Source organism: Kwoniella shandongensis, chromosome 12 (genome assembly GCF_008629635.2).
Source record: "Kwoniella shandongensis chromosome 12, complete sequence".
Lineage (NCBI taxonomy): Eukaryota > Fungi > Basidiomycota > Tremellomycetes > Tremellales > Cryptococcaceae > Kwoniella > Kwoniella shandongensis.
In genome coordinates, this window is record NC_089298.1 from 449,685 (window position 1) to 475,887 (window position 26,203).

General features: G+C 50.2%; 9 protein-coding genes across 9 annotated transcripts; 6 read left to right on the forward strand and 3 right to left on the reverse strand.

Annotated features, from left to right (window-relative positions):
• Window positions 1–245: 245 nt before the first annotated feature.
• On the forward strand, window positions 246–1,807 carry CI109_106455 (uncharacterized protein; the record flags this gene model as incomplete). Its single annotated transcript, XM_032003810.1, has 6 exons — window positions 246–494; window positions 578–647; window positions 719–870; window positions 981–1,202; window positions 1,288–1,571; window positions 1,633–1,807. 6 exons carry the CDS (start codon window positions 246–248, stop codon window positions 1,805–1,807), a joined length of 1,152 nt encoding a protein of 383 aa, XP_031861808.1.
• Window positions 1,808–2,066: 259 nt separating this feature from the next.
• CI109_106456 (uncharacterized protein) lies at window positions 2,067–3,697 on the reverse strand (the record flags this gene model as incomplete). Its single annotated transcript, XM_032003811.1, has 2 exons — window positions 2,067–2,720; window positions 2,780–3,697. 2 exons carry the CDS (start codon window positions 3,695–3,697, stop codon window positions 2,067–2,069), a joined length of 1,572 nt encoding a protein of 523 aa, XP_031861809.1.
• A 1,649-nt stretch (window positions 3,698–5,346) lies between these two features.
• On the forward strand, window positions 5,347–6,805 carry CI109_106457 (ribose-5-phosphate isomerase; the record flags this gene model as incomplete). The annotated part of the gene is made up of 8 exons (XM_032003812.1): window positions 5,347–5,427; window positions 5,493–5,636; window positions 5,707–5,806; window positions 5,875–5,971; window positions 6,027–6,159; window positions 6,258–6,473; window positions 6,543–6,629; window positions 6,695–6,805. The coding sequence occupies 8 exons, from the start codon at window positions 5,347–5,349 to the stop codon at window positions 6,803–6,805; spliced, it is 969 nt and encodes a 322-aa protein (XP_031861810.1).
• A 249-nt stretch (window positions 6,806–7,054) lies between these two features.
• CI109_106458 (uncharacterized protein) lies at window positions 7,055–8,413 on the forward strand (the record flags this gene model as incomplete). The annotated part of the gene is made up of 8 exons (XM_032003813.2): window positions 7,055–7,357; window positions 7,437–7,544; window positions 7,622–7,717; window positions 7,793–7,835; window positions 7,922–7,962; window positions 8,032–8,116; window positions 8,229–8,295; window positions 8,356–8,413. The coding sequence occupies 8 exons, from the start codon at window positions 7,055–7,057 to the stop codon at window positions 8,411–8,413; spliced, it is 801 nt and encodes a 266-aa protein (XP_031861811.2).
• A 204-nt stretch (window positions 8,414–8,617) lies between these two features.
• CI109_106459 (uncharacterized protein) lies at window positions 8,618–10,094 on the reverse strand (the record flags this gene model as incomplete). Its single annotated transcript, XM_032003814.2, has 4 exons — window positions 8,618–8,842; window positions 8,930–9,201; window positions 9,407–9,556; window positions 9,695–10,094. The coding sequence occupies 4 exons, from the start codon at window positions 10,092–10,094 to the stop codon at window positions 8,618–8,620; spliced, it is 1,047 nt and encodes a 348-aa protein (XP_031861812.2).
• Window positions 10,095–10,202: 108 nt separating this feature from the next.
• Window positions 10,203–11,914, forward strand: CI109_106460 (uncharacterized protein; the record flags this gene model as incomplete). The annotated part of the gene is made up of 4 exons (XM_032003815.1): window positions 10,203–10,272; window positions 10,349–10,533; window positions 10,626–10,908; window positions 11,010–11,914. 4 exons carry the CDS (start codon window positions 10,203–10,205, stop codon window positions 11,912–11,914), a joined length of 1,443 nt encoding a protein of 480 aa, XP_031861813.1.
• Window positions 11,915–12,116: 202 nt separating this feature from the next.
• CI109_106461 (uncharacterized protein) lies at window positions 12,117–13,947 on the reverse strand (the record flags this gene model as incomplete). The annotated part of the gene is made up of 6 exons (XM_065967841.1): window positions 12,117–12,147; window positions 12,200–12,619; window positions 12,695–13,002; window positions 13,081–13,735; window positions 13,800–13,858; window positions 13,912–13,947. 6 exons carry the CDS (start codon window positions 13,945–13,947, stop codon window positions 12,117–12,119), a joined length of 1,509 nt encoding a protein of 502 aa, XP_065823913.1.
• A 351-nt stretch (window positions 13,948–14,298) lies between these two features.
• Window positions 14,299–16,768, forward strand: CI109_106462 (uncharacterized protein; the record flags this gene model as incomplete). The annotated part of the gene is made up of 13 exons (XM_065967842.1): window positions 14,299–14,323; window positions 14,386–14,414; window positions 14,478–14,612; window positions 14,684–14,739; window positions 14,803–14,880; window positions 14,942–14,977; window positions 15,030–15,057; window positions 15,111–15,221; window positions 15,320–15,760; window positions 15,816–16,062; window positions 16,119–16,465; window positions 16,544–16,650; window positions 16,720–16,768. The coding sequence occupies 13 exons, from the start codon at window positions 14,299–14,301 to the stop codon at window positions 16,766–16,768; spliced, it is 1,689 nt and encodes a 562-aa protein (XP_065823914.1).
• A 1,700-nt stretch (window positions 16,769–18,468) lies between these two features.
• On the forward strand, window positions 18,469–25,783 carry CI109_106463 (uncharacterized protein; the record flags this gene model as incomplete). Its single annotated transcript, XM_032003818.1, has 6 exons — window positions 18,469–18,688; window positions 18,763–20,699; window positions 20,751–23,358; window positions 23,411–24,621; window positions 24,674–24,749; window positions 24,801–25,783. 6 exons carry the CDS (start codon window positions 18,469–18,471, stop codon window positions 25,781–25,783), a joined length of 7,035 nt encoding a protein of 2,344 aa, XP_031861816.1.
• Window positions 25,784–26,203: the final 420 nt, after the last annotated feature.

Below are 26,203 nucleotides of genomic sequence, written 5' to 3' on the forward strand. Positions count from 1 at the left end.
GTGTCAATAGCTGGCCGTTACCGGTGGTGTACGGACCGAAACGGACCGGTCACTCGCTCTGCCTCCACTTCTGATGTTCCCACCAAGGAGCACCTATCAAAGAGCTATACCAGCTATCGCAGGTCCCATCAATGGCTTGATTCTGCTCATACTATCATCGTAGGTAACAGAGGCGCCAAGCATTGATCACTTATCGCTTGTAAAAGGGCACAAAGCCGATTCAGAGAGCGTTTTGTCCGAACGACATGTCTCCATCTGTCCAGCCCCGAACACGATCCGGTCCATTGGTCACTTCCATCCTGGGTACCGGCTCTGCTCTCTTGTATCTGCACTTCCCATCTCTCGATACCTTACCAGACCAATTCAAGGTTCATTCGATATATGAGCGCAAAGAAAGTGGGAGGCTGGATAGTCTCAGAGAAGGGGGAAAGTTGGAAGGCGTGAAGATAGTGAGGACGTTGGAGGAGGTGGTGAACGATGAAGAGGTCGAGCTGGTGAGTTGAGTACCTTCGCGATAAAGCCATGCAGTGGTATAAAACGGGCATTGTGACCTGACGTACATCTTGTTGTCATTCAGGTGGTCATCACCACCCCCAATAACACACATTACGAATTCACAAAGTCCGCTCTCAATGCCAACAAGCATGGTACGTTGAAATCCTCTACCTCATCACTCAGCAAATACAGCCACAAGCGAACACTGAAATGTAATCGCTAGTGCTGCTCGAAAAACCTATCTGTCCTACTCTGGCCGAAGCAACAGAATTGTACGAACTTGCTGAGCAGAAGGGATTGATTTTGGGTGTTTATCACAACAGACGGTGGGATAGTGATTTCTTGACCATGAAGGGTCTCCTCGATTCTGGCAAGGTACGTCGTGCCATCTTCACAAAGACATCTTCCCATCTTTGTCTTACTCTTCCTCTTCCTCCTCCTCTGAGTTGTTATTGATTTGACTCGTTGCTGCGGCCTAAACGCAGCTTGGAATACCACTCGAGCTCACTTCGACTTTTGACCGATATCGACCCCTCCCATCGACCTACAAACGGGGTGCGAATTGGAAAGAGACGCCTGGCGAATCGAATAGCTCAATTTTCAACTTGGGAACTCATCTGATAGATCAGGCTGTCGTGCTCTTTGGTATTCCTGAAAGAGTAGCAGGGAGGTGTGTTGACCAAAGAGGCATCGGAATGGATGAGAGCGTAAGTGAAACACAAGTCTAGCTTATAATCTCGTATGTCTGTTCGTGACGATTTGTTGATCTATCACGACGGTCGACGGTCACAGTTCGTCCTAGACCTATTCTACCCACCAACACCCCCTTCTTCATGTCCACTAACCATCACGGTCCGAGCGTCCATCCTTTCTCCTCTACCTCACCAACTACGTTATCTACTCAAATGCACCAAGGGTAGTTATGTAAAGTACAATTTACCCGCTTCACATCCCGCAATTAAAGATCTGGGGAGTCCGGCAATTCACGAAGGGTTCATGATTGAGCCCGAGGCAGGGTGGGGGACTGTCTATTTGGCCGAGGAAGAGAAGGATGGGACGGGTTACAAGGAAGAGATGTGAGCGGAACATGTCACTTATCTCACAATATCACGCGTGAAACTTATTCATCATTCGCAGACTACCCGCCGTCAAGGGTAATTATCCCGCTCTTTACGCGAATCTCCTTGAAGCGATCGATTCCGGCGATAGGGGAAAGTTGATCATACGTCGAGATCAAGTCTTGGCAGTGTTGAAGATCATCGAGCTGGGCGTGAAGAGCTCAGACCAGGGCAGGGTGATGAAGTACGAATGAGGGAGATAGAGACGGTGTAGGATCATAATAGTGATATAGGTTGTATACATTGCTGTTGTCACGCATCACCTCTATTGCGCGTCGGTTTCAAGCAGACACAAGCCGCATGAGTGTGCTCAACGTTCCGTCAAAAGGGTCATATGTGACATGACTAGTTCTAATCAATAATCAAACAACGGGTGAAATGTCCTCAAGTAACAATATACGTGAAAATACGAAACCTCTATTGTCCATCTGGCCTGCTTCGAGTCGTGCTACTTCACATCATGCTCTTCTCCATGGACCATACTCTCGTCGCCTTTGGCGTAACTTCCCCCTCACCCCCGCCAGTCCATCTTGGCTTGACAGTCTCACAACTCAAATTACTAAAAGCCGAATTGGTCCTTGTCAATTGCAATCGATCCGTCTCTTTCTCCTTCTCTTTCTCCGAAATGCCACGATTCGGTGAAGTATGGATTATATCGAGATAATCATACTTCTCTTTCTTCTCTTGTCGTCCTAAAGGAGGTGAATGTCGTAGAACGGACAAATCTCGTTCTTTCGGTGGCGTAGCTGGTTGTGATTCTGAATATCCGGATGAGGAGAACGTAGTTGTCGTTGGAGATGGCGAGAGATTATCATCAATCTCATCTAGTTCATAACGCGAGGTGGGATCCATATCCACTCCCGAATCTCGATCTCGATGTTGAATCTCCGCCTCTCGTCGAGGGCTTGCGGTATGTGGAGAGGTAGTGGTGCTCGTTGACGAACATGGGTTCTCGATAGCAGTCTTGAACGCGTCCAAGGGGATATCTGGCGAGAGACAAGTCACGGGCGGGGAAGGGAGAGGGAATCGCCAATTCGGGAAAGATAGTGTGGGGACTTGTAAAGTAGGTCGTAGTCGACGTTGAGCTCGATTAGGACGGGAAGGTGTCTGTGAAGAAAAGGTGGGTGTCAACAAGACTCCCGTCCGTAAAGATGCTTCGCACTCACGTCATCGACCAAAGCCTCTACCACCCCTACGTCGTCTTCCTCCGCTTCCGCTCTCTCCTTTCTTCTTCGTCCCATACTCAAGCTCTCACCAAGGGTAGAACTGGCCAAAACCATCTCCTCCACCACGAACTCGCTTCTCATTCTCCGTTTATGCAGTCCGACGTTGTCTCCTCTCTTCTTTATCTGCCTCACCTCGTGTTGAGCTGCACTCAGATCCAAGTCGGCCTCATTCGTGTGCACCGTGAACGGTTCCAATACCCTTCTCTTTCCAGGTGTGAACTTCCTCGTCAAAGCTTCCACAGCATCTCCATCGGATGTGTTACTGATCGGTAAGCCAGAGCGAATCGGTATCGATGAGGTTGAGGAAGAAGATGCGTGGGTAGTCGACCGAAGATGGGCATGTTGTTCTGTTGGCGGGGACGTACAGGCCAACGAGGAAAGGCCCCAAGATAACGAGGCAGACATCATGCCAGCGATAGATCCTAAAGACCTGCCTTTCGCATGACCATGTCCCGGTTCTCTTCTCCGTTCTTTCTTCACTGTAGCTGAGCGACGTGGTGATTCGCCTTCTTGCTCATCGTCAGATCCGCAATCACTGCCCATAGCTTCGAAGGGCGGGAAATACGATACACTGTCCGTCGCAGGGAGTCGAGAGGGAGAAGTGGTCTTGGAGCGGAAGCTCCCAGCACGGGAAGGAGAGGTCATCTTTGACCGTAAGGATGAGCTCCTGGATAGTGTACCCGATTTGATGCTGGCGGCACTACTACTTGGACCAGGTATGGAAGTGGAAGGAGTGAGTCGATGGATCGAAGGAAGGTATGGTTGCGGAAGCGAAGAGATGGATTTGGATTTTGCGGAATGTGTAGTGTGACGAGATGCGGCGGTGTGAGCCGGTGAAGGTGAGCGAGTATCGATCATGATAGTGGTTGTTGTCGTGCGGGATCGTTCTAATATATAGAGTTCTATTGAATATGTCGTAAAAGGAAGGCTATGCAAGGGATGTTGTAATTTCGGTTACGCCCTGTATGATATCCTATCGTCGTTGTGTGTCGTGTTCGTTCGTCGGCATGTATGTATGTATGGGGGGTCGTGGTTAGTGCGTTGCGTTTCGTTTCAAAGGGATATCGACAGGATTGTGATCGAAGTCATGAGACCTGATGACGAAAGAGTGGGTGGGTAAGGAAGGCTTTTCGGTTTGTTGTCACTTGACGCAGGCCGGCTCGTTGCTGTATGATGTCAAGTTATAGTCGAGAGATTACTGTAGCTGGTCACTGGTCGATATCGGAATAGCACTCGCTGACAGTCGTCCACGATTCACAGTTCGGGTCAGCAGAGTGACGTCAAGTTATATTGATGGGTGGTCGATGCGTTGTGATTCCAGAACATGGTTTCTTCCCTAAATGGTCGTGATCCGTGCGAGTCTACTTTCCTCCTGACGTCCGGTCCCAAGTCGAAAGTCCCTTCCTTCGTTTTTCGTCGACAGTCCAAATCAAAAGCGGTGGGGAAGAGTGAAGACAACCAATGCTAACTACAGGATGGTGACAAATACTAAGATGTTGATCTGGTACAGAGCAGGTGAAGATAGATGTCGCAATTCGCTCACGTCCGTGATCAACGAGGCTCGTCGTTTATTCAATTTTGTCTAGACTACTTTTCTGCTGCACAACACTGGACCTGAGTGATCAGACATTATACCTGAGCTAAGAAAGAAGTCTAGATACCGAACGAACGCCGTCTCTCGCGCTGTAGCTGTAGCTTCTAGTACGAACCTCCCCACGCTCTACGCGCTCTTCGACTTTGACTGATAATGGTCCTTTGGATGGGATCAACGTTCTCCTCCCACATGGGAAGGGTGAAATGGGAAACGCTCATCACGGACCCGTTCCAGATCATATACAGCCACACAACAGATATGCACACACAAATTTCGGGGCCGATGCTTCACCCCCTTCAAAGGATGAAAGGGACGTTTTTGGGGTAGTCGACATATCACTTTGGATGGGGGAGGAAAGATGTGTGCCACTCGGAATATATTGATCAAACGGTGTGATAACGGCAAGAGCAGTCGCGTGGTCAGGCCAGATCAGATCAAACGACCGTATGATAACGGTTCGTAAAGAGGACGAGAACGGGAGATGAGATTACGACGAAGATAACGGTGTTGAAGATGAATCAACAAGGCAGACAAAGAAGACAGCAAGTAGTCCTGCCGGTGTTTGTTTTTCTCCATCAGTTGTCAGTGCGCGACTTCCTTTTCAATCAAATACTACAAGAAATCAAAAGCAAGATCGACCCCTGAGCACGTTGCTGCCACGTGGATACGACAGTCGGTGATTCTGATGTGGCACACGTGGTAGATAGTTCCGTCCCGGCCGCTCCGAGTGACGATGTCATATGTATACATAGACATGAACTTCCACCTCTTCCTTCATTGACATTGAGCTACATAACATCTGTCAGACCCACCATCACGTCCACTCAATTAGCATAGACACCGGTCAACTACACAAGCGCTCATCACCATTTCTCCGCTACTTCGTAAAGCACTGCCACTTCGTCGTCTCACAATGCCTTCACCAGCTTTTGAGCTTCTCAAAGCCAAATTATCAACTTCGTCGGAAAACTCCGAAATCAAAGCGACTAACCCCGTTAGTCAAGTAGCATGATCATGGGTTTGCGATTGTCGAGCTGAGCTGATCGTTGGTGCGCCTAGAACTTTATACCTCCGACACAACCCCTCACGCCGAGCAACCAGCTGCCTACATCCGTTGCGCTTCCGGTCCTTCCTGCCGTCGAAGCTGCGAAGCGATTAGCTGCGTTCTCAGCCGTAGACAGACATGTCGGATTAGAGCACAAGGTTAGTGGCTAGGTTGTACCACCTGAGGTGGGCGTGGCATGTGATATTGACTAGGCGCCATGGGCTATAGGTCATTGGTATCGGATCCGGTTCCACTGTTCCCTATGTCGTCGACAGAATAGTTGCTCAAGGTCTGCAAGCCAACAAAGACAGAGTGTTCCTGCCTACCGGTAAGTAGATGCTCCCTGGAATCGGCCTCGTACAATTGAGCTGTACTGAATCGGTGTTCGTTGTCCAGGCTTCCAGTCCAAAGAGCTTATCATCAAAGCTGGATTAACGCTTGGTGACGTCGACCAATACGCCAGAATCGACGTAACCATTGACGGAGCGGACGAGTGGGTCTTTGCTCTGGTTTCCAATCTGATTTGTACTGATTCTTTATTTCCGCAGAGTCGACAACGAGCTCAACTCTATCAAGGGTGGTGGGGCTTGTCAATTGAGAGAAAAGGTCTTGGCCGAAGCTGCCGATACATGGGTTATCGTTGCGGACTACAGGAAAAACTCCCATGTCCTTGGTACTTCCGTGAGTTTCGGCGTCTTCCTGAACCTTACACATCTTGTCGTCGGTCTGGACTCCTGCTTTCGTGAATTTTACTGATCACTCCGCTCGGTCCTACTTAGTGGACTCAAGGTATCCCTATCGAGGTCGTTCCCTTCGCTTACGCCAAAGTCCTCACCAACCTCTCCCACATGGGATCTCCCAACGCCGTTCCCAACGGTAAAGCGGGACTCAGCCTGCGTATGGGGAAAATGAAGGCAGGACCTGTTGTCAGCGACAATGGAAACTTTATCATTGATGCGCCGTTCCCTCCCGAGTTGATGAAGAACCCAGCAGAGGTGAGCGATCTGTCCAGATTGTATATCTACATATATGAGGGAGATGGCTGACTCTCGGACGGCGAATAGTTACTGCACCGTATCAAGATGTTGACGGGTGTTGTGGAAGTGGGACTTTTCTGCGACATGGCAGAAGCTGCATACTTTGGTAATGAGGTGAGTGACTCTGTTGCCCGGATTATAGGATGATCGTTGCTGACCCTGGTTGTCGTCGTGTGTAGGACGGTACAGTGACTGTGAGAGCGAAAGATGGATCAGTGGACCAGATCAGCTCCGTCCCAACCGTTCCTGAGATTGCTTCCAAGGCGGAGTCAGCGACAGTCGATGCTTAAGGAGAAAGAAGGGAAGGAAGGGTTCATACTACAGCGGATAGGTCTTATAGTATTACTTGACGCTATGCAGAAATGTACAATTCTCAATCATTGGACGACGCTGAGATGAGCAGATCAAGACTGGTCTTAGCAATATCATGCATGATGTGATTATGGCATTGACCGAGTATCCGCTACATCTGCACGGTGCCCGGAACCAAACAAAATAGTATCGAGTGGAGGTGAGTCAACCCATACAAATGGTGGGTTATGATTGTACTGGCACCTTCTCTTCCACTAATTGCACTCTATATAGTCAATCCGGATAGACAGTTGATTTACGACAACCTCGAGTCCTCGAGCCACTTGGGCATCAACATGCCTCCCACGGCTCCGAGACCGCTACACAACATCTCGCAGCAAATACATGCTACCCTCCTCTCCCCACCTACTCGATTCTTGCTAGTCTCGACCCTGTCTGATTCTGGCGAGGGTGATGAGTGGACTTTGTGTCTGTTCTGCAAGACCGATCAGGGTTTGAGAGTGTGGAGTGAGATCGTGGACCTGTCAGAGGTGAGCACGAATTTTGACTTTGTGACAATGAGCAACCGTCATGATATGATAGTTTAGGAGCGGGCTGATGTCAGTCCAGATCGACGTTGCGGAGGGCGAGATACGGGATACGATACAAGGCGGCATGTTACATGTAGATTGTGGACCTAGGAGACAAGTCGACCTGACCACTGTGAAGGAAGTTTCGGTGAGTCCCCTCTGTCTTTTTGGTTATTCAGGCGAGGGGAATTGTCAGCTGAGTTATCTTGGTCTTGCGTGTTCAAGGTTCATATATTAGTTCATCCTGAACCTATCGTCTTGTCGTTCAAGCAAGCAGAACTCGAAGAACATGCTTCCAAACTGTTGGACGCTTCGTTTCAGGTACGCCGATCGGTTCATATTCATCTCATTTGAGGGAGTTAAGGTGTTGAGCTGAACATGATTCCTCACATTCAGCTGCTTTCAAGACCTGATCCGACACCTAGAGGGGGCGATAGCTGTAGGTCTACTCGTTTTTATACATCACTTGGGAGCATTCCTTATCAATACAACGATCATACTCTGATGGTTTCGATCGAATGATAGCCGAGCTGAAAGAACTGCGAGCTCAACTGAGTCAGAAGGATGTGAGTCTTTTCGCGTCCACTGCACATGCACTGTAAACGCGCTGAAAATGTGTGTATCGACTTGGATAGACCGAGATACACTCGCTCAACTCGAAACTCGCTTCGATGAAAGCGACTGTGGTAAGAGCGACCGCGAGTGATAATAAGAGTAAATGTAAGTATCCCCATCACCGTTCCTTGACGTGATGTCGAGCGATCTCGATCTGCGTCTCCTGTCTATCTGCGCAAGGAGCAAACATTCGCTGATACTGTACGACATGGCGCAGTTCCCCCAAGTCCACAGAAAGCCGCTCCCCCAAAAGGTGCGAGCAAATTACAACCGAATCAGAAACGGTGAGTGCTTGTACAGCTCCAACACGGAGACCGGGCGTAGAGCTGATACACGCTATATAGACGTAAAGCGGTGGAGGATGAGTTTGCAGGGAGTAGCGACGATGAGGATGAGGATTGAGCTGTGCAATTTCAGAACGGGCGGGTGAACCAATCTGAGACATCCGACGCTGAGAGATCTAGACCTTGTATAATACCCTCATCTGATACCACTTGTACCATATACCCTTGTACAACAATACATGACATGCAGTCCAACCCCGCTATGTCTGGCACCAAAACTGAATCAATTCTCACCCAATTCCTGGCAACCGCAGCATAGTGCCTAACCCCTCGTAGCGGCTTTCACACCCCATTTCCTCCTTTTTGCTTGTCCTTGTCCCTGTCGGTGCTCCTGTCCATCGACTATCGCACTACCCGTCTCCCGTCGATAATCTACCACTCCCAGCTCAGGTGGTATATCCCCTCTTTCTGTCGCTGTGAGCTTTATAAAGTCCAACAAGGCAGAAGTCACTCGAACAGGTGGTTTGTCCTCGTCATCTTTTACGATCTATCAAATTCCAAAATCCTTGTTATCAGCGTCGCTCTTCCCCTCCCCTTCATTCATGCAATGTAAGAGCTTGAATCGGTGACTTACCTCGTCTTCGAGCTCAAATTCGACTTTCTTCGTCGGAAGAGGGAGGGTGGAGAGCGAATATGTATATTTGAGAGGTAAGGACGGGACCCAGTCTTCAGCATAGTATGGTTTTTCTCCTTTCGTTGAGTTACTACTGGTGGGAGTACGATCAAGGTCCGGTTTACGATCTTCTTGTGTGGATGTTGAAGTGGGGTCTTGTTGTTGGAATAGGGAAGCGAGGGATTCGGATTTGGGCGAAGGAGGTGGTGAGGGGATAGTGGGGACGTGAGGTGCTGTATGGGAAGGGGTAGATCAGTACGAGTCCTAAATTAATCGTTGTAGAAGCGACATCGATCGAGCCGCTTCCTGATTTGCCAATCTGTGGCCCCAATCCAAGCAGGGGCAAACACCTTGTCAAATCATTTATATTGATCACGCCCGAGAACATCCCCCACAGAGCTTCATACCACTTCAAATGCCAGATAAACGATCACTCACCTCTCCCACGTTTACGTCTCGCCTCTTTCCGCATCTTCCTCACGCCCCATCCTGACTCTTCTTGCGCAGCTACTAGATCTTGCGCATTCACTTCTCGTCGACCGGATAGATGGGCATAGTCTATAGAATCTTCAAATACGTTTGTGATGTCTACACGATGAAACGTATCAGTAATGCTTGAATTTAGGTGCACATTACCAACAACGTCGGACACGGTCCTGCAACAGCCAAATCAAGGGGAGGATTGCAGGAAGGGAGGACGTTTATACCTCAACCGAGCAGACTCACGTTGCTCCAATAACCGTTCGATCTCAGCCAGCGCTCCAGCTTCTGCACCTTCGAATCCACGTTTGAGCAAAGTGTTTACGATCACCTGACGGAGATAGGCGGATGGCGTAGAGGGTGGGATATGAGTTGAGGAGGACGACGTAGGGAGGGATGTTATCGTCGTAGCTGAGGACGAGGCGGACGTGATCGTTGAAGGCATTCTGTACTCCCTCAATGCAGGCACCGCGAGCGGAGGCGACAGATCAAGTCGTATTGTTGGTAGAAAGCGATAGGATATGTAGAGAAGAGACGAAGATTGAAGTGCAGGATGGGGAGGCGCGAGTAATGTTGATTCGAGGTCAAAGTGGAGGAAGGTCCGGTTCGCGAAGCGTGATTTGAGCGATACTCGACTACCTGTCATCCAACGTAGATACTTCACTTATGTGCATGCTTCTGTGAGCTCAGCCAGACCCAAAGCTCGACCGACACTTGCTCTCCCTACAATACTGCTTTTGAGAGCTGCTTCAACATGCCAGACCAAGCTAATTCCATCCTCATCCTACATTCACCGCACTTCGACCCTTCATCCTTTATATCCCGTTAGTCCATCCGTCCTCGCTTCCCCTATCGCTATCAACCGAGACACTGATTCTAACACCAATGTCATCTGTACAGGTCTCATCGATGTTCCTTCTCAGGACTTCTCCGATACGGAAACTACGAAATGGACGATCGATAACAAGTATTATACGGCTCAGGTCGAATTGCATACCTTGCCCATAAATCGGACAGGGCTCGATAACGAATTGTTGAAAGGATGGAACGACGTGGATGTGGTCTTATATCTCTTCGAAGGCAAGGTGAGTGAGCTAGTCGGAACCCTATCATCATAACATTCTGCACAGGGAAGGTGATTGGGAGGTTGATGTTGTTGTGTTCACTCGTCGTGCAGGCGCCAAAGACATTACCGCCGACTTTGATAAAGCTTCTTGCCGAGCCTAGAGATATAGCTCTGGCAGTCCGAGCTCTACCTACCTCGACATCTCAATCAAGCGACATCACCGGACATAATCTCGAGGACGCGAATGAGAACGATCCGAAAGCAAATGATGCTGAACAGACGGAAGTCGTGGAAGGGGTTGACGAGGGGGAAAGTCTGACAGAGCTGTTTGAGGAGATTGGGATGGAGTTTGTGGACGAGGTGAACCCTCTCACGGAGGAAGATGATGAGCGGCGTGAGTAGTCGGGACTACATCAGTCTAGCTTTGTCATCTCCCTGAAAAGCGCCGAATGTGATATCGACAGACTCGAGCTCGTCGCTGACACCTCCTCGTAGCCCTTCCTCCTCTCGAGATTGTACGACAGACCTTACACACCCACATATGGCCAAGTATGAAACGTAAACCCCTCCACTCGTCTTCCCAACTTCCTGCCACATCTAGCTCATCATCCGGCTCAACCTCTCCCTCCGCGACTTCTCCCCAACACGCCTCGTTCCCAATAACGTTCAATGATCCCTCATCCTCGAACGTCCTTGAAGATAGTGGATCAGCCGTCGCTTTTCCAGGACTGGACGAACTCCGTGCTGAAATATATAAATCCCAATTCGAAGATATAGATCGACTCGATGCTCTTATTGATGGAGGAGGTGGACAACCGGGGGACGAAGAATATGCAAGGTTGGAAGATTGGTTAGAAGATGAAGACGAGGAGTTCGAGCCGGGGAATATCGCTAGTTCAGCGCAAGAGGTAGAAGAGGGGGATTGGTTAGAAGTGGACGATAGGAAATTTGAGCCGACACCGCCTGCAACTCACCAGGCGAGGATGGGTGATTCGTTAGTCGAAGGGGATGCCGTGGAAGGAGGGTCCATCGATCCAGAGGACGATGGACAACCATCGCTCGGAGACGATACCGGAGGAGATCAAGCTCTGCAACGAGGGGAGGACGAAAGCGATTCACAAGATCTCGGGTTCGAAGACGATTTCACGGACTTTCAATCAGCCCCTCTTCGAGGTCAAGGGACAGAGGCAGCTCAAACTCACGCTTTGGATCCGACACCGTTACTTATGCACGTACAATCTGTCAGAGCGGAACTTGCCGAAGTCGCCAATGAGGATGAGAGGAGGGTAAGAGCGGGGAGGGAGGTGAAACTCATTTTGGAGAGTTTGGGAATGGGTGATGTTGGGGATCTAGGGGATGACCTGGATGACGAGTTGGATTTTGGGCCGGGGGGAATATAGAATAAAACGATGAGTACTTCGTTGATCAAGCACCCACAGCAGGAACTTAGATGATGACAGGTGTCATCGGGAATGGAGATGGCGGTGTGTGTTCATACTGTATATATTATGCATAGTATGCGCTATCCCGCCGATCAGTGCAACCCTATATGCGAGTACAAACCAGGTTGGCGGCTGGACCTCACATTTGCACGTCTCCTGTTTACTGCGTCATATCTCTTACGCCCTTCTCACTGCTCATACCAGTCAGTGCGATCCAACACAACAACCAGTCTCTGAACTCACCTGAAACTCAACATGCCACCTTCCTGCATCAACTCTACCACTTCCTCCGCTTCAGCCACCTTCATCTTGCCCAAAACCTTGTTCACCTCATCCAGACTCTCCGTCTTTAACGCGACCTTCAATTTCTCCGGGAACCCTTGGAATATCTCCCACTTTCTCTGCAAGAACGCTTTCACCTGTTCGATATCCATCTCTTCTGTACCTTCACCTTCTAATCGCAGATCGTCGGGAGGAGGTCCGTCAGGCAAGTTGAAGCCTATTGTCATGGAAGGGTCTTCAGCGACCAACTGGATCTGTTCGCGTTCACCGGCAGCAGCTTCTTCGGCGATCATTTCGGCTGTTCGTTGGGAGATACGTTGATACGTCTTTTGGAAATCTTCGTTGAACATCCCAACAGATTTAGGGTTTCGAGCGATCATCCTATGAAATCAAGTGACTGTATCAGCTCTGATCTCATCATATTCATGAAGAGCAGGACAGCTATGCACAACGTACTTCTGGAAGAACAATCCTACTCCGTCTCTACCCAGTTGTCGACAGTAGTTCACCAACAAACTCTGATGCACACATCGCTTAGCAAGTTCCTTCTCGCCCTTGCGCTCCGCATCAAACGCCTCTGCAAGCAGCGAGTCGTGCGTCGATTCGGTCAAGACTGAAGCATCTTGCTTGATGAATTCGAAGGACTTTTCGAAGTCACCGACGGGGATGTTGGCGAATGCTCGTGCGGAAGGTGTGAGAGGCCCAAAGTCTTCTTCGTCGTCTGACTCAGCGGGTGCGGAGGGGGCGGCAGGGGTCGAAGACGACTACAATCGGTTTTGAATGTTGTCAGCTGCAATTCAGTGAGAGAGACCGCTCCTGTCCGTGTGATGATAGTGGCTCACTCCTGCTCCGGGATTCAACACCTCGATTGTCTCGACTTTCTCCGTTTTCTTCGTCTTTGGCTTATCATCCAAAGGCGACGGTTTAGGCTTTGCCACGCTGGACACATCCCAGCCCTCCTTGATCCCCTCTGAAGTGATCTTCTTTGCCTGTTCTCTCTCCTCTTGTTCGATCTCCTTCTCCACTTGCCCATCTCGTTTCTTCAATTCGTCCAAATGCCATTTCAATCTCTCTTCCAACGCTTTCGTGAGCTCATCCTTCGTCCCATCGGGGATAGTAGCATCTTCCGCCCAATTCGGTTGTCCGCTATTCTCATCAACTTTCTTCCCTTCCCAAATGACATTCCCGCTCCTGGATTCCACCTTGGCACCTTGGACGATCCAAGCTGATTCTCTGAAAACGTCTTGGAGCAGTTGAGATATCATCATGTCGTAGGTGGGTTGATTGGCCGCACCGGTATTAGGTTTCTCGTCGGAAGGTGATTCTTTCAGTCGTCTTTGGACGGCACGATAGTGGTCAACTCCTTTTTGGGTGACACCGGTGAGAATTGATTCGATACGAGGTCGAAGGACGGCGTTGAGAGAAAGCTCAGAGTTTAGTTGAGCAATGTGTCGTTTTCGAGCTTCACGCTTCTCGTGGATATCCCGCTGCTTCCATCTACAATAGGGGGAGTACGTCAGTTGACATGGCTCACGAGGCTTCGTTAACAATGCCCACTCACCGGATCATACTCTTCTTGTCGACATTGGGGTGCTCTTCAATATCCGAATCATCGGATAGCTGTGTGAACGTGAGTAAGCTACATTCTACACCATAAGTAAAGGAGAGCGTACCTCGAGCTGATCCCATTTGGAGTAGTTGAGAGGCATTATGGCGTTATTACACGATGTAAGGATCAGGAAAGCGGACAGTCTTTGGTTTCAAGTGCACGGAAGCACGACACGAAGGAAAGTAATAATGAGAAGCTCTTGTCCGGTCGAAACCTCGAGAAGCGTCCGCGTCCAACGCTCGGATCTCCCTGGCTGAGAGAAACGCGGAGTCCCACACGAGTCACAAAAGTGCCACGTGGCGATGGCCGAATTGAGATCCCCCCGTCGACGTCAGAGCCAAGTGAGAAGGAAGTGAGTGTGTCTCAACATTCCCCGCCAAGAGATAAGGGAAGAACAGGATTAGAATCGTTTCTGTCCACTAGCACCATCAAGAAGAACAGCGATTTCAAGATGGTCACGGACGATAGTGTCCCAAGTGAGTCTGGTGATGAGCAGAGAGTCAACAGCATTTGAACTGATTGGATCAATTCTGCAAAGTCCGAGTCTTGCTGGTTACAGTTTTCAACGTATGTATCACATCCGCTCATCAACCAGAAATTAGACAGGAATTGACAAGTGCCTTGACATAGTCTATCATCGAAGTCTTCATACTATGTCTTGCAGGATACACGCTCTCGAGAGCTGGCGTGACGGATAAAGCGACACAGAGGAAGTTGAACGTCATCAATGTTTCCCTCTTCACTCCCGCTCTGTTGTTTTCGAAAGTAAGCCCGCCAACCACTACGAAGTTCGAATATATCTATATCATACCGGAGCTGATGAATGATATGAACAGGTCGCATATTCCCTCACGCCGGCTAAGCTCAAGGAGATGTGGATCATTCCTCTGGGGTGAGTCGAACAATGTCCGTGCTCGGTTTCGTGCGCAGCTGGCTAATTGAGGGCGGTGGACAGGTTCGTTGTCGTTACCGGGCTATCGGCTGCTGTCGCTTGGGTCTTGTCAAAGGCTTTCAAGCTCAAGAGGTCACAAACGTGAGTTACAAGAATCTGGGATCATCGATCCCGTTCATAACTGACAAAAATTACCTGGCAGTGCCTTCGCCATCTGCGCAGCCATGTTCCAGAACAGGTAGGTCGGGCTTCCCTCCTTCCTATACATGGGCTGACATATACGTTCATAGTAACTCCCTACCTATTGCTCTGATCCAGGTGAGCTCTCCATACGCAAGTAAGAGGGCCTTGTGACGCTGACACTGCTTCAGTCCCTGGTTATCGAGGTTCCAGGTTTGAAATGGGGCGACGACGACACGAAAGATCAAATGCTTGGTCGAGCGCTTACATACCTAGTCCTCTACTCGACACTTGGGATGATGGTGAGTCTACCCATGACACAACTCATGCTGATAGATAGCTTCGATGGTCATGGGGTGTCAAACTTCTTTCTCGTGCGGACGACGAGGACGATGTTCAGCCAGAACCAGAAGCGATCAACGTCTCTCACCACACAGCCATCACGCAGGATCATCACGTCTTGTCTCCCGAAGCCCTTGAAACCGTCCCAGAAGGTAGCGAGGCAAACCCCTTTTTCTCTGCGGAAGAGAGATCTCGATCGAAACATTCCACTAGCTCATTCGGTGTCGCCCCAACTACTATCAGAGAACCCTCACCATCTCCAACCTTGACATTCACTACACCTGGTTCGGCACACTCGATGCACCAACCCCTCGCGCACAGGAGGAATACGGATTCGAGTCATATGAGTCGCAGAGATTCAGCCTTGAGCGCCAGGCGTCAACCCACTCGCACAGAGAGTGGTAGAGAATTCTGGGGTCTGCCTGAGGCGCCCAAGCGACAACGGATAGCACTGATCGAGGAAGACAGCAGTGACGATGACGAAGACGATGAGGAATGGGTGAGTGCATTCCATGTGCACACAGCCAAGATATGTTTACTGACAAGTAGCTCAGGGCGATCTCACACCACCATCTTTGCGACGACGAGGTCGAGAACCACCTCAGACTCGGTTCAAATCTTACCTGCGGAAAGTTCAAAACAAAGCTGCGGCAGTAGGAAAGAGTGTGAATGCTTTCATGACGGTACCGATGTACGCTGCGTTGTTATCGATTTTCATAGCCATGATCCCACCCCTACAGCATCAAATGGCGAGGGTGACTCCATTGGAACAGGCCATCAAGAGTGCTGGACAATGCTCGAGTGAGTTACATCAATCAAGCAACGTCGAGGTCGCATCGCTGAGTAGCGTCCTGCAGTTCCCGTCACCTTGGTCGTATTAGGAGCATTCTTCTATGCCCCTCCTCCCCCTTCCTCCTTGCCTCAACAATCGATGAACCACGCTTCTGAAACAGAATCTCCCGCCGTAACATCCAAGAATACCGTTGGCGGGTATCTCGAACGCAAGTTCCGAGCGTTAGCAAAACCGAGCGGACCTAATCCGTATCCCAAGGAAAATAGGACGGTCTTCGTTGCTGTAATCAGTAGAATGATCATTACTCCTTTGTTGATGTTGCCTATCTTGGCCACGATCGCCAAATATGATCTGTTCGAAGCTGCTGAGGATCCAGTTTTCATCTTATCGGCGGTGCTGCTCGTGTCATCGGTAAGTCTCGCTTTCCAGCTTCTACGATGTGTTTTACCGATATGTGTGGTGCTAATGAATTGTCATTATGTTCTATAGCCCCCCGCTTTGACTCTCGCTCAAATCACACAAGCCGCGTCGGGCGATGCGTTTGAAAGGTTGATCTCGAAAACGATCAGTTGGTCGTATGCCATCCTCACACCTCCGTACGTTTTCTCTCGTCTGCTTCCAATCCTGCTGCTGCACATGAGTGCTAATGTGCTCGTCTTATCCAGATTGACCCTGGTGTACGTTGTCATTGGCTTAGTCTTCGGAAGGCTTTAGGTGTGGAGCTGCAAAAATCCTTATGGCGTATTTAGAGAGCAGGCAAACGGAATGTGTTTACAGTGTCAATTTCCCTCTACCATCAGTAAATTCATACAAGACAATCATACATGCAAATTGTTACCAAACTTCCTACAGCAGCAGCATGACTGGTTCACCAGCGTATGCCTTGCCTGCCCAAGCTCGAAAGCTGCTCGGACCTCACGGCTGAACCTCACCAGACAATGTTGTATCAGCGATCTCGTCTCCCGTCCCGGTACCTTGGTAGAGCTACGCGCGAAACAGTGGAGATGATATTGCGGCGTTAAGAAAAGAACATGATTCAACGGGTACCTCTTACCGACTGGCTGTAGCATTCCAAGAAAGAAACACGAGAATCTCGTGCCAAAGTGAAACAAACCATCTGTCGTTTATATGGCAGACGTACATCGTTGTCACCCCCGTAACTGTCAATCTCAAAGTCTATCGCCTATTTTATTCAACTTACAAATGGTCCAGACCTTATTAGTAGTCCCGAGGCAGCAGCATTAGAAGATTTCTTGTAATCGGAGCATTAGGAATTACGTCAAACTGCGCGTGTGTCTTTTGCTTTTTCTTGGCTTTCATCCCGAGCAAGCAAGAAAAGCAAAAATGATATTAAGGGGTTGATTTTTCTTTTAATTTTCAGGGTAATTTTGCGTTCCAAAACAAAACAAGCACCGTAGTCAATAATCAACCCTTTGCATTCCCTTTGGAATGGGTCTCGACCCAACTACTGTAGCTAGTACCATGCCCAGTGTGTGAAGTGTGCCGTACATGAACATGAGCATGGGAGCGAACATCCCGCATTTCATCAACATCTACGTACGAACAAATATACACATACACACATACTCACACTCACACACAAACAGGACGTCGTTGATCGTTTGATTCTTGTTTTCCACGCGTCCTGCCCTCCGACAACCTTGTTTTCTTTTCCTTCCAACCCAACTCGACAACGTCCATCGCCTTTACGCCGACATCCCATCGATCAATCAATCAATCCATCAAATCTACCGTACTCGGATCCCGACTCTACTGACGGTGAGTGGTAGTTATTGTATACTTCTCCCCCTTGTTCCTGATATAGAAGAAAGAGTGCAAAAGGGAAGGAGAGAGGCTCGAGGGAGGGCGTGTTTCATCATAACACTCGGACCTCTTTGGTGGCGCAACTCACCGTAGTAGCAGTGCATAGCAATAAGCAATAAGCAATAAGCAATAGCAATAGCGCTCAATGGCTGACCATAACATTCCTTGATCCCCCTTTTCACTCTACGTTACTTGCTGTTTCGTGACGACATCCATCTCTTCCTACCAAACCAATACAAACCAATAATCATCTAGACAAACTCTTTCATACAGCTTTCCACAGCACCACTTTCATTCATTCTTTACAAAACCAACAACCTCGAACAAACCTACCACTCGACATCCTTTCAGGTCAACACCCCTCGACCACTCGCTCCATTCATCTATTTGTAAACATCAAAAGGAACTTGACACAACCTCTCCCGCTGGCCGGTATCGACATACACTCACACACATTCACACTGTCGTCCAAACCTACGACGATCTTACATGTTCAACAACGCGACTCTTTGACATCCAGATCGGCTACACACCACAATAATACCGACAAACGTATAAAGACCTACGGGTCATCCACCTCTTCCAACGTGATGCGAACTCGTAGATCTCGACCTGCGAGCGCGACCGCGTTGTCGCTACCGCTCCTATGTCTGATAAGTCTTTTGATCTTCAGTCAGGTTGGATTGGCGGCGGAACATGGGACAGGACTGGAGAGGAAGTTGCACACGCAAGTGAAGAGGAGATGGGCAGAGGAGCAGGAGAAGAGGCAGTTTGGAGGAAGTGGACTAAATGCTGGTTTGGATCTAGGTTGTGAGTGACAACGATGTTTCTTTGTTGAGCAACTGCGGAACATTCTGACTTGACTTGTTGTGCCGATGACACAGTGCTGGGGGGAGTGACGGCTACTGTCAACCCTTTTGGCCTTTTCGAACCTACGACTAGTACCTCGACATCGATCGCGTCCAGTTCCACTTCTTCCTCGTCGTCGACAGTCTCCACCTCGACTGTTGAGAGCACTTCATCAATCGCCAGCACTTCTTCTGCGACATCGACGCCAAGCTCTCCTCCACCTTCTTCCGTTGCGGAGACGACAGACACTCCATCGACATCGACTGTACCATCAACCTCGACCATCGTAACAACCTCAACTGTCGAGTCGACCACCTCATCTCAAGCTGAAGCGACTTCGACACCCTCAACCTCTAGTCCTGAAGCAACATCAACGCCGGAATCAGCTCCTCAAGTTGCAAGCCCTAGTCCTACACCTGAAGTCGCAACTAGCGCAATTGCAAGTAAGTCCAAGTTTCAATTGTCTTCTTCAATCAAGTCTCAAGTTTCTTCAATGTTTTCAAACTTTACAATGTTGTTTTCAAACGTTACAAATTCTTCTTCTTTGTTCAAGTTTCCTTCAATTTCCTCTTCATGTGTCAGCAAGGTAAGACGAGGATGGAACGTCCCGATATTGTTTGCAAGTGCCGCGCACGTACCTCAGGAAGGACAAATACATCAAGATTGGAGGACTACATCGAGAAGAAGGAAGCGGGATGCGAATGTAAGGAGACAGGAAATGGGAGCAGCAGCTGCGGGGGGAGGAACAGCAGCGGCAGCAGGAGGGGAAGAAACAGTTCCAACGCCGGCGGACGCAGGAGCAGGAGCAGGAGCAGCAAGTCCAGCGAGTGCTGCATCAACGCCAGGTGCTGGACAAGAGACGCCTGCGCCATCACCAAGTAGTGAAGAAGCACCGGTGGTACCGACAACAGCACCAAGTGTGCCGGCGGAGGCTACCAGTGTAGCGGCTGTCTCGACAACTCCGGAAGCGGGAGTACCGACCACTTCAGCGGAGGAACTAACTGAATCGGCTGCGGCGAGTTCACCTATCGCAGCTGAGACGGCATCGACTATTTCGATCACCCCTTCGAGTATGCCTACTGAACCTGGGACTCCGACAAGTTCGTTAGATCCGTCTCCTGCGACTGCGAGTGTGCCTTCCGTGTCAACAGGGGAGCAGAGTGCGATTGAACCTCCCTCAGCTTCCAATTCAGCTCTGGAAAGTGTGGGTGTGGAAGATATATCAACAGCTCCATCCAGCGAGGTTGCAGCAGTCCCGACAACGAACGATGCGGGGACGCCAACCAGTCTGAGCAGCGAGACGACTGTGGAACCCACTTCGGCAGTCACTCCGACCAGTACGTCATCCCCTGTCGATACTATTTCGCCTCTTTCGAGCTCGATCAGTGAATCTACTTCGACTGCCACTTCGTCATGGGTGTCGACTCCATCCACTTCCTCGTTGACTGTGTCTTCTTCCACTTTTACGAGCGACGCCATCACGATGTCTAACAATCCGCTAAGCCTATCGACTGATCTACCTGAAGGACTGTCATCGACTGAAATTACACCTGGTCTTTCTACCACACTTTCAACCAGTTCACTCAGCGACTATGCGTCAAGTACAACTGCACCTGACGCTTGGGGATTGACAACAACCGCTTTCAGCTCGTCCTCATCGGGTTCTACAACGCCGATTGGTTCGATTGCGCTCCCGTCAACCTCCATCTGGGTTGACCCAGAATTGCCTTCATCAAGCTCGTCTAGCGAATCAATCATACCGACCAACACCGATTCCTCACTATCTGCTTTGTCGACGTCATTGAGCACGTTGCCGCCGCTCTCGTCGACAACAATCAGCGAAGCTTCACCCGCTTTCAGTTCGCCTGATCCGGCATTGGTATCATTGAGCACGTTAAGTGAGTCAACAGCGTCTTCACCTTTATCCGCCGCATTGACAGCAACGCCTACAAGCTCACCCGGGTCAACATCGGTAAGTCCAGCTAGTGATCCGGTCAGATTTTCCGCTGACCCGTTTGATCAGTCTTCTACGACATCAACATCGATCAGCAATCCAGATGAGATCTTATCAAGTTTGGCCTCCGACTCTGCAACGGACTCGCTAAGCCTGTCTTCGACGGTGTCGAGTTCGCCTGCTTCGTCTGATGCAGTTACGACCTCGTCCATTGGAGTTTCGTCAAGCACAACGATTTCGAGCCTACTTGACGCCACTAGCTCAGTCAGCCAACCATTCTCTACAACGAGCGTATCCGGCGAACTCTCTAGTCTCACTACTATTTCCGATGGCTTGGCTTCTTCCAGTGCAACTGCACTCGCCGATACTCACACGACAAGCGAGTGGAGCAGCACTACTCTATCCGATTTGGCATCGATTAACGAGACAACTACAACTATGTCTTCGATTACCGCGCTCTCTACAGGCTTGACTTCGCTTGGTCCCTCATCCTCGGATGTTTCGTCTTTCCTCGGTGAAACCACGTCGACTCCAGTCTCGACCAGTGTATTCGTCTCGGAGTCAAGTTTGTTTGGCGGTTCTGCTGCTTCGACCACTACCTCTTCGCTCAGCGGATCGTTGAGCACTTCGACTTCCGTCAGCGAAACCACAGCAGCTTCGACCAGTGCTTCATTGTCGGACTCGCGCACAGTCGGAATCTCTTCATATACATCGAGTACCATCGGCGACTCAACTACGACTCTCACTTCGAGTAGCGGCATTCCTGGCGAATCGAGTACACTTGGCGTCTCTTCCTCGAGTGGCTTGACTTCGACCAGCGAGTCGACGACAGTCCTCACCTCGGCCAGCGGCACAGGTCTAGAAGCCACTTCAACAGGTCAATCTACGTTAGATGCCAGCGAATCGAACTCTTCCACGATTGGGGAGCCTTCCAGCAGCCTTCTGTCTCTATCGACAACCGCAGCGTCTTCTGCAACTTTCACTGCTTCGGCCGCTTCGGTTGTGTCTAGCTATTCGCCTACATCGACCACTAGCAGCGGTACAGATCCCGCATCCACTTCTGGATTGACGCTCGCAACATCAATGATAGGCTCTTTAACTTTGATGTTCCCTGTCCTAACTGGGACACTCACATCCTTGTCTAGTACGGCGACATCGTATGGCTTGACATCGATATCTGGTGATTTAGGGAAAAGCTCTTTCTCAAATTTGACAGCAGTCGTTCCGACTTCTTCGGAGACCTCGGTGGGATCACTGTCGACGTCGTCGTTGACTTCGACAATCCCCACATCGACTGATTTCATACCGACACTATCGACGACTACCACTGGAACTCCCATGATCCCCAGTTCTGGAACGTCCTTGAGTGTGGATCCGATCGACCAAACGTCCAGCTCTGGCACCTCATCGTCAAGTGTGGCCATGACCACCAATACTCTCACTATCGCTTTGGACGGTGCATCGACGTTCAACACGTCGAGTCCGTTCATTAGTTTCGAAACTCCATCAGCATCTACGTCTTCCTGGTCAGACACCATCGCAACGACGGATTTTTCGGGGGTTAATTTGTCCTCGGCAACGATCAGCACCTCTTTGCCAACCACTTCAGTTGTTCCGACGCCGTACCTGGAGTCGCTCGACTTGTTGTCTTCCGTAACTACTTCTGTGACTTTGCTGCCGGCTACGACAAGTGTGATATCGTTGTTGGATAGCCTGACGTCGGTGTCATCGTCAGTCTTACCGCTTGCGACAGCATCTATCTTGTCAGCCGATACAACAGTCGGTCTGTCTACTACACCTGTGGTCACTACTGTGCCTTCGTTTACTTCTACACCCTATCCCTCAATGGAATCGGTGACTGGTACCACCTCGGTGTTCTCCTCTTCCTCAAGTGGCGTCAGTGACACCACTGCGCTCTCGCCAACTTCGAGCACAAACCCGATCAACGAGGCGTCTGCGCCCATTACTGCTTCAACGGACTTGCTCAGTAATACCATCTTGGGCTCCTCGATCTCATTGGGGTTGTCATCTACCACGATTTCGACTAGCACGACCGAGACGGCAATACTTCCTACTACCTCATTGTTGGATAGCAAAAGTCCTTTCAGTTCGATTATCACACCAACCGAGACCCCAGTGGCTTCTCCGATCAGTTCGTCAACCGCATCTTCTTTGGCCTACGACGACACGAGCAGCACGACTTCTGGGCTTAGCACTTCGGGCTCCAATTTCAGCTCGATCGACCCGTCGACCTTAACCTCGCAGCTGGAACCTACCACTACGAGCTTGCCTCAGACTAGTGTCCCTGTCGATACATCGATATCCGATGAGGACATCACAATGTCGACGCTCTTCAGCACAACGTCCTCATATCCCCCTGTTTTCTCTGCTTCCTCAAGTTCAACCTCCGTTTTGCCTTATACTTCCATTTCTTCAATTTTTGCTTCAAGTTCAAGTTCTAGCTTCACTTCAAGTTCTTCAACTTTTATAATGCCTCCTCAGTTCGGAATTGACGGACCAAGTGACACTGACACTCAATTTGCAACCGTAGCCTCGGAACCAACGCCCAGCACAACCGACGTCGCCCCAGTCAGCTCCACAGCGACTCCCGATTCGGCTGTAGCCCAAACGCAGGCTCCTTTTACATCTTCGTCCGACATCCCATCCACTTCAAATGGTGAGTGAATGCTTGGGTCACCAATCAGTTCGATGCTAATCATTGTCGTTAGCTGCCCCGGCTCCCAGCAGTAGCGATGTAGTGGCGCCAACGAGTAGTCCCACTAGCGACACACCTAGTCCTACTCCTGCACCATCGTCAGCCGTTGACCCATCGCCGAGTTCAGAGCCAACGTCAACTCCCACCTCTGAGGCAGGCACATCCAGTGACTCTCCAACACCGGAAGTGCCGAGCAGCACCATTCCGTCATTCGACTCAGCCACCACAACGTCGGACATCGCCCCCACGTCATCTCCTGAGGCTGCTCCAAGTGAATCCCCAACCAGTACTTCATCCGACGATGCGATTACATCAGCGACTGAAGTTGTTGCTTCTTCCGCCAGTCCCTCTGACGTAGGATCCACCGACTCGACCACCTCGGCTGAAGTTTCTACGAGTGCGAGTGAGGAGTTCTCTACTCAACCGACGGCGGGTGTGACCGTCACGGCCAGCCCGGCATCATCGCAGTCGGAATCTTCTGAATCCCCTTCGGCATCCGCCACCCCTTCGGAAGCACCTTCATCAATGACTACTGATGTCTCCGCTCCTTCTGCAGTGTCGTCGACGGAAACCAGTGTCGCTTCAAGCCCCTCACCTTCGGCTTCTGACGAGCCTGCTCCATCGGCTACCTCGTCTTCGGATGCTGGATCCAGCAACACTACTAGTGTCGGATCCAGTTCCACCGTCGATATTACTGCTGTGCCAACCAGCGTGACTGAGTCGCCTTCCGCTAGTGCTACGGGCTCAGCTCTTGAGTCGGGCTCGGCCAGTCTGCAGAATATGACTTCCCTCACCTCTGCCCCTGCAGTGACCGGATCTCAAGTTGTGACGTTCTCGGCCACTGCTACCTCTACCTCGAACGAAACCTCGACAGTCGATTGGGACAGTGAGACAGCGAGCGTGACCAGTACTTCCTCTTCGACCGATGACGCGTACACACCTACACAGACGTGGCTTATCGTCGCTACGACGAGCAGTACTGCTCCAATCAGCACCTTGGAGACGACTTCAGATACACCGACACAGACTGGCACCAAGACGACAGCAAGCACCACGACGCCCTCGGTGGCTTCCATTCCCAACAGTGTCCCAACACTTATTGTTCCTGCCAATTCTGTTGCAAACAACGTCGACGCTGGATCGGGCGGAGACGCTGACCCAATCAAGGATGACACTTTGATCTCCATCCTGTTGGCGGTAGCGCAATATCCATGGTGGTTTGTCGTGAGTATTGACTGCTTTCCTAACCTTTAAAACCTAGCTAATCGTGAAATAGGTCGAGTCTTCCGATGCCACAAGTCAGCTTTTCAACACCTTCCCGGCGTTGATTGGGGGTGCTCTGAACATTGACAGTAAGTTTCGGGCTGCTCTCGGGAAAAAGCCTGTACTAATAAGTCATTTAGCCTCCCAAGTGCAGACATACGGTCTCCAGGTGTACCAACCCGCTTCCTGGGATGGTGACGAGACTTCGTTGCTCACACAATACCTCGCATATATCCCCTCTGAATACTTCGACACCCTCAACGCCTACATCAAGACTGCTTCGTCGCCTTTGTACAACCAAACGGGTATCGAGGGCCAACTCGCTGCGCAAATCAACACAGCGTTCCCGTTAGCAGCTGCTTCCGAGGCAGCGCCATCGTCCACTTCTTCCACCGGTCATTCCTCGTCGAGTAACAGGAAGAGAAACATCATTATTGGTGTTTGTGTGGGTGTCGGTGGTGTCTTATGGCTCGCACTGGTTTACTGGATCTACAAGCAAGTCAAGAGGTCCAACGACAAAGCGGTCCACAAGCGATTGTCAGAGCACATGTCGATGTTCGGTGATCACCGAACGATGTCGCAGGTGTACGGTGCGGGTGTTACCGGCGCAGGTCCCGTTGGAGGCGACTGGGAGGATGATCGACGACACTCGGGTGCTCCTTCCTTTGCAGCGAGCGAGATCGACGACCGACCTAGTTCATTCTACGCCTCACCATTCGAGAACGACCGCTCGATGCGTGATCAACAGCGTCACGACCGAGCAAGCTACGGCAACGGCTCCTACCAAGGCTCCGGGGGTTCTGCAGGCGACCACGATCGTTCGCCGTCAAACTATGGTCCCTCAGTATTCGGCACATCGTGGTTCCAAAACCCATCGAATCCTAACCAGAATCCATTTGCCAACCCGTCCGGACCGATTCGACCACCTCAGAGAGCGTCTCAGAACCCCTTTGAGGATATCGTCACGCGCTCGTATCTCGGTACTAGCGGTTTCGGTTCCGGTTCTTCAGCAGCTGCGAAGCGACGAAGTGCGGTTGGGAAGCCAGTGTCGAAGGCATTGATCTCGCAGCCTACTCTTCAGGGCAACTCGCTCGAGTTTAGGGAATATGGAGCGATGAATTAGACGGCGAATCGGAAGATAGTGGACAGACAGATGGACAGTTACGGAGGGAAAAGGATAAAGAAGGACTATTTATTTGTGTTTGTTTGTTTGTTAGATATAGGGGATTCCCTTTTCACGTCTTATGATTGACCGTTACGGTTCGGACAGTAAGAATCGAATCGTAAGTTGGCTGAGCCATTGCTTGCAGTTCAGGTTGGATTAAAATACTTTTTGTTTTTGGTTAATTCATAATCCCCTTCTTTGCAACCAACTGAACTTACTCTTCGTAGGTGATCTTCGTACCGTAGATAGTATCATCACTTTTATTATGAATGGGAATGCACTTGGACTTCCTTGATCAGATGGTTGTCGCATAGAGTGTGGAGTATGTGCTAGACGTAAAAGAAATGCATGATTCCAGCAGTCGAGCAACAATAGTAG